Below are 11,679 nucleotides of genomic sequence, written 5' to 3' on the forward strand. Positions count from 1 at the left end.
CAAGGACGTGAAGTTTTATTTTGGAATGATAAAGTTACAACCATGGTTAAAATACATTTGTTATTATAGTATTTTGTTTGACGGCCTGATCATTTGCATTTATTTTATCATAATGCTTGATTTAACTTACATTTAATCAGTTGAAGGATGACATTTGATTTGGAATATTCTGTTCTTTTTTCATGTGATATCTGGTCTCCTTTGTTTTGCTAGTAATAAACTATGTTAAACTCTGCCATCATTTGAGTGGGGTTTGCTAAGAGGTTGCACACTACCCTCACCCAAGGAAGGGGTGTGACAATCTGAATGTGCTGCCACAAGATCTGTGCCATCTGGTACATACATACAGTAACTTGCAATTACCAAATATCAATTGAGTCTGTTTAAAGAAATGCATGCATTATAAGTCAATGTGATAGACAAAATAAAATATTTACCTCGACAGTAAAACATCTCAGTATTAAACTCAGTGTAAGAAATCTAAAATAAAAGGTTAAATTGACCCTGAGGGTTTTTGTTTGTCTGAGATAAGTTACTTTTCACTGCATACTGGTTGTAGCTGTAAGTTAAATTGAATGAATAGGTGATTTATTACACCTTTAATCCATATAAAATATTATACTGGAAACAGTTACAGTACACGCTTATTATAGAATCCAGGCGGTCTTCTTACCCAGAAACTGGAGGAGTGTTTATCTGCCTCAGTTAGGGCTGCTCTAATCTTACATTATGATTCCTAAAGGTACTAAATTACTCTTAGTATCATCTTTCAACATCCGGATTGATTTTAGCTCCGTCTTCTGAAGGAAATCGTATCCATCAATAATTCTATAAAACTATAATTGTGATGTATGATGCCAATTACTTACTTGTTACCTTATTTGCACAGTATAGCTTAATATGAGAATGGTCTAGAGATGTTTTACAGCTTGCTATATCCTGGATTAGCACAACTGAAATATATCACATTTGTTAATGTTCAGATATATATTGTGCAGTCCACAATCTCCAATTATTGCCAATAATTCACTGACAAGTATGGCATAGGTGTCAGTTTTGCCTCTCCGACAGCCTTACTCATTTTACTTGAAAATGAGAACCTGTTTTAATACTGTACATCTGCCATAGCCAGTGGAAGTCTAACTAAAATGTTCAATTCGAAATGTCTTAAAGTGCCAGTTGCTTACACATCTCCATGGCTAAGAAGCATTTCATTCTGACTACATGGCAGTTGTACAGAAATTATATTTTAGGTGGCAAGTTATCGTTTACAATTCCAGTTCTGTCTATCGTCGTTTAATTTACATCCAATCATTTTTGGTTGAATTGTTAAGCCTTACTGAGCAAGTATTGACCAAAGTAACGTAATGAGTGAAAGGGGTGAATGGCATGTTACTGTGAATTGAAGTTTTGGCTTGTGTTGAGATCCATCATTTTAAATAGTCTTGGGAATGATACCTGCTCAAGACAGAGAAATTGCATTTATTCACTAGTGATTTTTACCCTATAGTGTACTTACCACAGCTGCTTAGGCCACCGATACAGACCTGGCAAGCAGCACTTCTCATCCTTACTCACCAACATGCTCTGCTTACAGCACTAATGCACTCATCAGGTCTGGTCTGGATTTTGGTTGGTGCATGATTTTGTGATGTCAGGTGGTTGACTGTGAGAGGAAAACACATGCCCCCTGGTCCTCAAGAGGGCAATGTTGTTCCAGGGATGTGAGGCGTCCTTCTCAGCAAAGACCATGGAATTTCATCATGCACTAACATGGCTAAGAGGGACACGATTGGGGAACTGATTAAACTGCTTTAAATAATAGGGGGCGTAAATAAAAATAAAAATATCTCGGTTGAACTGTCACGACTTGTAATGTGCATAATGTCATCTTGTCTACTAATTTAAACTATTTCTAAATAGGTGAGCAGAAATCAGCAGTGTGGATCCCTTCAAACATTGAAGGTTCAGATTTTTGCCTTTTCAGACTTCTTTTCCATGTTAGAGTGGACTGCCATGAGTGTGCTTCTGAAGGTTTTCTTGCAAGTTTGGCTGAGAAAAAAAGACACGTCTTCCCTCATCCACGTGGAAAAGGCTTCAGCAGGCAACACAAAAGCCAAACAAAGACTGGCCCAACAATATTCCTAGCTGCGATTCAGGAGATCCTTTTTTTGAGTCAAACATCAGGTCAAATCAAATCATAAGCGGGTGGGCAAAGTACTATACAAAGCATCAATTTCCTCTGAATTGGTAAAAGCCCGAATGTTCGAATTAGCCACTGCAGTGCAACAGCTTAAGCTGTTGATGCTATAGAAACTTCAGTGTGATATCACCGCCATGCTCCCAAAGTGGAGTGTGTGAAAGCTGGTGACAGGATTCTCTCAGCTCCTATTGAACAATGCACATCAAACCTTTAAAGATGGGGCAGCCTGTGATGTGGCAGGGGATGCTTGTCTCAGCCTCTGGCTCCAAAACTGCATCGATGTTTGCCCCTGCCATTATATCACATGGCAACCTGGGCACTGGCTGTAAACAAGAGGCAATGGAGGCTCCTTTGATCCTACCCCTGTGTTCACATGGTGCCGATAGGAACAGATGTGTGGCAGGGGAACTGGTGTGGGGGGTTGTACAGGGAGTAAATTTGTAATGTGCAACTCAGATGATCTTAAAAAGGCCTGCAAGCAAATAGTGATCCTCACACAGGCCAAGGGGTTCCCTCCTCACTGGTTCTAACAAATGACAAAACAGATGTCTCCCTTTGTGTGCAGAAACAATGCAACAATGCAAGTGACAACTCCTTCGAAACACAACAAATCACGGCAGCTTGTTTCTTCAATTCACTTCCACCGAAGAAACAGGTTTCCCTTAAATGAAACAATTTATTGATATTCGGTCACATAAGTGCACGAATGCACTTGCGGGTATGTGAACAGCTTCACATGAGCTGTGCAGTTATGTGGGTTTTCCTTTCCCATGAACTCAGGTGTACATTGCTCAATTTTCCACTTAAAACAGAAGTCATCACAGGTGCAGATAGGCTACACAAGTTAAAAGCTGCCTCATCAGTGAAGGCTCACAAACACTAGGCTTCCTTTCCTGCAGAGGTCTCAGCCCGCCCAGACTTTCCTTTGTTGTCCAAAGTTGAGGTGGGTATGATGCTCTTCAAACATACAGCCATTTTTTCTACATTTTTTTCTTTCAATACACATTAGAACAAACTCATGAAGTAATAATTCAGTGTGGTTTAACATGTCATGACAAAACATACTATCAAACATAATAGCATCAGCAACATTTTGGAAGTAGGACTTTTCTAAATATCTTGACTACTTGGAAGGCATGCTCCAGTTGTGACCTAAAAGATTTACGCTACTTTTAAACATGTTTTTATGTCTGTTTTACTCTAAACAGACCTACTCTCTGATCAAATAAAGTATCCATAGCTACTTTAACATGTTTTTAAAATGTCAAATTGACTCTTTGAAAAACAGACCTACTCACTGAACAAATAAAAGTATCCATTAGTTTGGCATTGTCACTAATACGTGGCTACTAAAGGGTTCTAATTAAAAACTAGAAATAAGACAGACCGTCAAATATCAACACAAAAAGTATGTGTCTACAGTAAACCTTTTATCAATTACTTTTGCATTTGTTATAGATCACAATACACAGCCATTGCAAGGGTAGGGATGCACAAAATAACAAAATAAAATACACAGCAAAAAAATAAATGGGGAGAAAAAAAAACATTAGTATTACTTTTAATATAGCATTATTGCGTTATGGGCCATTCTATAGGCAACTTTATATCTATCAGTACTCAACACCAAGTAAACATTACTTTTTTTATCACAATGGAGACAGGCTGGGTTATTTGAGTATTTGAGAGTTCCAATATTCTGCAGCCTACATAATGTTCCACCCAAATCAAAATATTGGTTAAACAGAATACACAACAGTGGGACTTCAATTATAGCTGAAATATCACTAGTTTTCTTTTTAATGCTGTGGCCTCCTAATTATAATTATGTCTCTCACCAAGGCCCACTGCCCTCCACGACATTTGTTCACTCCTTCGAACTGAAATCCCCAAATAATTAAAAACGTCACATAACTAGAACATTAATCTGAACAGAAAAATAAATGTTGTTTTACACAGGTAAGTTTGTTTCCCCTGAAATTATATTTCTAAACAACCACTGATTGGGTAGAGCATAGTTTTCTGTTCATAACAAGACCAAACTGTCTAAAATGTGTAGGATTTTAGAGTAAAGTTGCAGTGACAAAGAATGCTTTTTTTAAGTGAATGAGAAAGAATTATGGGTGCCTTCTAAATCATGTTACGTCTGACAATTATTTCTAAAATATGACCTTGTAGTTCACTGCTTTAAAATACTGAATTTAGTTTGTTGTGAACGTTTATGAATGACACGTGGGCAAATATACACCCTTTTTTAAAATACTTGACATGTTCTGTAAGTGAGGCGTTTTTCATTTTAGTGGCATACATGGCAGCCGCAGCACACTCATACAACCAAAGAAAGAAACCACACTAGAGTACTCCATGATGCAGAACACACAGCATGCAATAGTTATTGACAATGAGCATTTTTTTCTTTTCTTTTTTTTTTTAACAGTTTGACATTTAGTGTGTTCTGACTTTTCTTTTTTTCTCTTTTTTTTTTAAGATGCTCCACGGACTACAATCATGACAAGATAGTCTTCCTCAGTTTTAGCCAGGGCTTTGGCAGAGAAATCGATGAACTGATGGGAGAAATCACAGGGGGGGAAAGCATGAAGAACCCCTGTGTTGTCTTTATCTCTGCTCCCGCCCACAGGCAGGCTGATGACTCCAGCCGCTTGCTTTTGCTTTAGGTACGACACCAGGTTGCGTAGTGGTCGCTGGGTCGAGGCCGCCGGGTCAGACGACGACACGTCCTCCGTTTTTCCCCCCGGAACCGCCAGCAGGATGGCGTAGCCGCCAGGGCCCGCCACTTTGATGCGCCGGGAGACCTCGTCGAGCTTGGGCTGGTCTAGACGGAGGCGCTGGGTGATCTTCAACTCGCTTACTTGCCTCCCCGTCGCGCCGTCGATGAGCAGGTCGCTGGCCACGCTGTGGTCGCCGTCCAGCAGGTGCATGTTGGCCGGGAAGTTGCTGTTCTTCAGCAGCAGCATGCCATGCCAGGCCAGGCTCAGCTTGCCGCTGTCCTGCTTGGACGGAGGGCCGCTTTTGGAGCCGATCTCAGAGCGTTCCCTCTTGACCGGGACTTTGACGCTGTCCCCCGCCTTGCGTTTGCGCTCTCCTGCCATCGAGATGCCGCCGCTCGATGGACCCCTTTCGGAGAGGCTCTGTGTTTTCAGCCTCCTTTCAGCCATGCCGCTTCGCTCCAGGCTACCATGGCGTTCTCGTGCAGGAGAGGGTCGGTCACCCCGCAGGGTGCGCTCTGAGTCACTGAAGCGCCCCCCTTCCCTGCTGCTCCCCCCGGGGCTACCTTCCGGGGAGGCACGCCGACGCCTCAGTGTCCTCTCAGTGCTGTCAGGGGAACAGTCTAGATGTCGGCCATCATCCAATGTGCGACGTTTCCGTGCGGGTTCTCGTCCCTGCAGCTCTCGCTCCAGAGACCAGGGCTCCCGTGGCCGTCGCTCTCGCTCCAGGTGCTCCAGTGGTTCAAAGGGTGAGGCGCGTATCCGGTCCCGAATAGCAGGGTTGGGCCATTCTGCTCCAGGAAAGAGCTCTCTCTCTCTGAAGTGAAGGGGAGGGGGAGTCCTTTCCCTGACCCTCAGAGGCTCAGGTGCTGCACGGTGGACAAACGACTCAGCCACCATGTCAAACGGTGGTAGTGGGAGAGGCTGCAGGAACTGCTGCTGGTAACGGTGCTGCTCACTGTCTGCGAAATCCACTCGAAGCCTCCTCTCTGGACCCCCCAGTGGGAAGCCGCGCATGTGCGTGCATGCAGCCGAAGCCGCATCCAGGCTCTCGTACTGGATATAGGCCCAGGTGTCCCCTTTTCTGTAGTCTATGGTCCTTATTGTCCCAAAGCGGTCAAACTCTCTTGCCAGTGCAGCTAAAGGTACCCATGGTCCAAGTCCCCCCACCCATAGGCGAGTGGAGGGCGTTGCTTTACCATATCCTATTTTTATGGGGTTGCGACCCACCATTTTGCCAGACATGCTAAGCTTGGCACGGTGGGCCATGTCAAGGTTCTCAAATTTAAGAAACCCATATGTGCTGGTTTGTCCCCGTCCGGGCCTCTTGATGTCCACTTCGGTTATAACGCCAAACCTGTCAAATGCCCTCCTCAGGTCCGTATCTGTAACAGTTATGTCCAGGTTGCCCAAAAACAACGTCCTATTGGCTCTTTGGTCATCTTCCGGAGTTATAAAATCCTCCTCGCGGAATGCAGCCCTCTCTGCAATAAAAGCTGGACGTGCCCTGGCCTCAAAGAGGGCAAATTCCCTCTCACGCTCAAGTTCTCTTGGCAAGGGAGGTGGTGGAGGGGGAGGCAGTCGTCCCAGTGCCAGCTGCTGCAGTCTATAGTCTCTGTATCCCAGGCCGGTTGGGGAGAGTGGTCTTTGCATGTGCAAATGTCTGTGGCCCTGAGCAGCGCCATATGGGTCTCTCTCGACGGGAGAACGACTTCTCCTCCTGTTGATGTACACGGCCTCGATTTTCAACGGCCGGTCATACAGTACTAGCCTCCCCCTGGCATGTTTGGCCGCTCGGGCATCCTCCGGCTTCCTGAAGTTAACGAATGCTATCCGCTCGTCGCCGCTCCGGCTTATTTTGACACTAACGTCTCCGAATTTTTTGAACTCGTGAAAAAGTCCGTCCTCTATGTCCTCGTCGCTCAACTGCGTGCCGAGCTCGCTGATTTTTAGAGTTTTGTACTCACTCTCGGACGTGTTGGGCGGCGGGGCCCGCTGGTCTCCTCCCCCGCGTGAATTGGTCCTTGTGGCTAAATCCAGAGTCAGATTTAGGTTGTGGTTCTTTCCGATCGAGCTGGCTGCAGCGGCGGCACTAGCCTGGTAGCTGTGGTTATTCCCAGTGCGACTGTTGTGTCCATCGAAGTCCCTGTCTCTTTTGTCGCCGAGTAAACTCCTCCTCGTCGAACCGTCGTTTTTCGTTGAGCTATTCCCATTATTACTGCCGCTGGAAATCGAGATAGCCCCCATTTTCTTGCTGCTCGGGTGGCATCCTCCCCTGTCTCGGATATCGTCCAAGGCCCGGGACCGCTTTTTGATCGGCGATCGCTCTTTACCTTTCATTTCAATCCACACGGAACCGACACTTTATTGGATCGCCGATTTGGTTTTCTCGGTGTTGATTCTGAGATTTCTAGCAGGAAACAGTATAAAGGCGACGAACGATTTATTCACTGACCCTGCGGCAAAACAACAACATTCGCCATTTTGTAAAGAATATCATGAACGCCCGCCCCTTCCGTCCGATTGGACAACAAAGTGGGTGGTAGACGCATATAGATCATATATTTGGGTAGACGTACGGTGCCTGAAAAATAAATCTCCAAAAATTTAAAAAGAAAAAACTTGAAAGAATTTACACAACTTGACAGATATAATTAGACCTCTATAGTAGTAACTGAAAGTATTCGCACGCACGTCGCACGGCCAACAGTTTTGATCCTGCCGATTATTTGTTTTAATCCGACGTGATATAACGAAAACATCGGCATCGTTTCGGAACAGGTTGAGCGAACGGAATTCTAAAAACGTCAGTAATTATCAGGTTTGATAAGAAACAGCGAACACAACATTATTCAAGAAGGACAAGGAACAGATGGTGAAAGTATCCCAGATTTCCCAACCACCACAAGATGGCAGTGTTTGACTAGTAGGTCAAACGTGCATCCACTGCCATTTGCAAATGACCTCGCAAAGCTAACATGTGACCTTGCCCGGACGTTAACAACACAGTACACAACCAGTTGTTCCTGCAGGACCACACACCATGTCCTCCTACACATTGAACCTATGCCGATTAACAGTTGACAAAATGTGGTTAATTAACCCTATGCCTAGCAGCCTAAACATGTAATTAATTTAAACCTGCCTAAACGAACACATGGGATGGGACTGCCTCTCTAGGATGGCCTCATGAGGACCACCTTTGATGGCAAGGCAAAATCTTGTTTGCATAACCATCAATATTCATCCTTCACATATAAGAGGCAGTTTCTTTTTGATTAAATATCCTTTTGGAGTCGTTTTACTTTCACTTGAATATGAATTTGTTGAATCCGTTTTAATCACAATTTTCATTTTGTTTAGACAGTAAAACATGTCCTAACATAAACATTAAATAAATGCCATTGACAATGAATGGAGAATGATGATAAACGATGATAAGAGCGCCCCTCACTGATTTTGGATTTTATGGACTCATAATTATCGAAGGAGACAATTTTGCATGTTCGTGATTAGTTTTTTGAGGGGCGAATATGTCCAGCTTTTAGTGTGTGTGAAAACACAAACTTTGTCCAAACACAAACATTAAATGCCATTGACAATGAATGGACAATTTTGAGTGTTTGTGTAACTGTAAACACAAATTGCGTAACACACACACATTGAAGACGAAGGTGAGGACACAAATTCTGATTGGCCGGAATGAGATGATGTATATGTTGTATAATGATGATGTACGATGATAAAAGCGCCCATCGCTTCACACAGGTGTGAATTTTCAATAACAAACAATATTTATCTGACTTTTTAACTCTTTCCACCTCTACATCTACTACTTTCAAAGATCACTTTCCTCATTATGCAATCAATTATCTGCAAAATTAGATTATAACGCTTTGCTTCGAGCTTAACCTTGCCATTACACTTTAGTTGACTGCGTTACTGTGTTGGCCACAGTATACGTATATATGCTGCATTGCTGCCCATTATATACACTGGAACTCAACTACTGAGTATGTGGGGTCAGAATCGCTGCACTGAAAGGTCAAGATAAATCTTGCCTGGATCAAAGTACTGTGTACTTGAAATTGTGGTCAGCAGACAGCTTTATGGTTTTTAATGACCGTTAAATCATATTTTGTGAACATAATGAGTTTAATTAGGCTATACAGTGATTTATAGACTTGCATGACAGTCTTTACCCAGTGACCTTGACAGTGACCTTGGCAGAGTGAACTGATGTTAGATTAATGATTGCAACCAACTCCACCTGTTTCAAGATGTTTTGTTTTTCACGATTATTCCTGCCAAATCATCCAAACCAGATTTGTTGAGTTTATGCAGATAAAAGCTTGTGCCACAAATATTGGTGCTTCGACAACTGGGTCTGCATTGATCGGTCCCACTGCTTGCTTCCAATTATTTTCATTATTTTGTTTTGAAGCAGGATAAACCGTGTTCTGGAATTTCCTTCAGGGTCTATAAAGGATCTACAATTCAAATGTTATTTTATCGTAGCTGTCTTGCAGTGTTAGAGTTAGCATATTGGTTTTTATTGAAGCTGATGCTTCCTCGTGTCTTTTTATGGGCAGATAAAAATGCATAACTTGGCCCTATCTGAAAATAAATGTTCTAACTGAGCCTGATCTGCCATCTATCGTTTCCTCTGCTTTCCTGGAGATGGCCATTCTCCTTCATTCCTTATCCCTTCTGACGGGTCCTCTTATCTCTTCCACTTAATCTGGGATTTAATCAGAGGGCCTGTGTAGCTGCAGTGAGGGCTGCCGTCTCCCAGGGCCTGGCTGGAATTTGAAGCTGTGGGTGTGGAAAGTGTTTCTGATGGGTTTGTGTGCTCTTCTATTGGAACCACATGTTAGCAGCTCACACAAAACCCCGGCACAGACTAAGGGGACTGGCAACTAATCTGTTCCAGCATGGCTGTCACACTGAACCAACCAAGAGGACAGGAGAGCCAAATATTCATAAGCCATGCATACTCATGGGGAATAAATGGGGCTTTGGGGGGTTTAGTCCACCAGTGGAAATCCCTTTGTCCCCCAAGTGAAGTTTTATTATCAGTCTCATGTAGACTAATGTTTTTGTATATTTGACATCGGTAGAGGGCACAAAGTCATTTACACCACATGGGTTTTGTTGTAATGCAGTTCAGTATTTTTTGGCAGTAAACTGCTTTGGGAGCAACACAGCATGGAGATTCCCAGAATAAAGATTGTTATAGTGCTGCATCTTAATGCATGTGTCTTTGCAAATAACACGAAAGGGACCCTATATATTAAACACAAAATTTTTCTCACAAAACAAAACGCATATACACTGTAGCAGGCCAGATACTTTTGTAGTTAACTGATGGAATGTATTCTATATCATGGTCAATCACAAATCAACAATTGGAGAATCATAAACAAAGTGATTGAAATGAAAAACAACCCCAATTTCATCTAGTAAAATCCTCAGTTTTCATTTATCCATTTGTAACTCTGGGAGTATATTGGTTAGTTTTGTACACTCAAGAGTTGAATTAAGACTGAGGAGTTTACTGTGTATTAGACTGTAACTCATCATTCATTTGGTCAGGGGTTTACCACCACTGCCAGATGTGAATGGGGGAAGCCATGCCTCAATGTTGAACAGGACTTTCGCGGGAGGCCCTCTACTTTATCATCAATAGTGAAGTGTGGTCCCAGAGTTAGTTTTTCATTAATGGTCCTGCCACTTGCTCCTGATGCATGAGGTGCCAGCCAAAGGGCCCTTTGGAGTGACGCCAGCAAGACAGCCCCTACATATACCCCCCCAATACACCACAAAGCTGGCTGCCCTCATGGTGGAGGGTTTTGTCTGTTTATAGCAACCACAGCCCATGAAGCAGTTTGTGCCTCACAACTACATTCCCAACTAAACACAAATATGCGACACAGACTTCTGGTTAGCTCTGCTGTTTATCATAGTCTTAAGTAGTCATGTGAAGACTGGATTCATTCAGCTGACTGCGATTGTTTCTTTGCATATTGTGAACCTCATTTACCCCCAAAAAACATTTTCCTACTGAATAAGAAAATCGACATACATGGAGGAGGCCTTTATTATTGGTCACACTAAGTACAACAAATGATGATTATTATGAAAATTACATTTTTTACATGCTTAAATAATACCCTTTTGCTCATCTTTTGGTCTCGGCAAGTTCAAGGTAATGTTACAGTAAGTCTGGAAAAAACAGAATTCCTATTAATATGTTTGGTTTTCGTGCAAAGAGCCCAGAGTTATCGAAACCCTCCCAAAAGCTAAAGAGCTTTGGAAGTCATGGCAGTTAAAGCCTGGGTGGGTTTACATAAATGTTACATTGGAGAGGAGAATATCTGAGTCATATTCGGTTGCGGGTGTGTATACACATTGAAATCCACAGTGTTGAGTGTTCATGTAACTCTGACACCGTAAAAACAGCGATTATGGGACCATTTGGGTCTGTTAAACTGACAGACTTAAATGACTGTGAGGATTTTATGTGTGTGTGTGTGTGTGTGTGTGTGTGTGTGTGTGTGTGTGTGTGTGTGTGTGTGTGTGTGCGCGTGCATGTGCGTGTGTGTGCGTGTGCGTGCGTGCGTGCGTGTGTGTGTGTCTGTGTGTGTGTGCATGCGTGTACGTGTATACATGTACGTATGTGTATGGGTGGGGAACACAATACGCTTCGGCTCAGTCAGTGCAGAATACAGGACGCCGGCACTGTGGTGG

General features: G+C 43.1%; 1 protein-coding gene across 1 annotated transcript; it reads right to left on the minus strand.

Moving 5' to 3' along the window:
- Window positions 1-2,865: 2,865 nt before the first annotated feature.
- Window positions 2,866-7,407, minus strand: rbm15 (RNA binding motif protein 15). The gene has a single exon (XM_080764499.1). The coding sequence runs from the start codon at window positions 7,267-7,269 to the stop codon at window positions 4,687-4,689; it is 2,583 nt and encodes an 860-aa protein (XP_080620625.1). The 5' UTR covers window positions 7,270-7,407; the 3' UTR covers window positions 2,866-4,686.
- Between the last annotated feature and the right edge of the window lie 4,272 nt (window positions 7,408-11,679).

Source organism: Protomyctophum bolini (assembly GCF_963924005.1).
Source record: "Protomyctophum bolini genome assembly, chromosome: 5".
Lineage (NCBI taxonomy): Eukaryota > Metazoa > Chordata > Actinopteri > Myctophiformes > Myctophidae > Protomyctophum > Protomyctophum bolini.

What these genes read in the sequence shown, in the direction of transcription:
- rbm15 (XM_080764499.1), bottom strand. Translation starts at nt 7,269, where the DNA reads ATGAAAGGTAAAGAGCGATCGCCGATCAAAAAGCGGTCCCGGGCCTTG.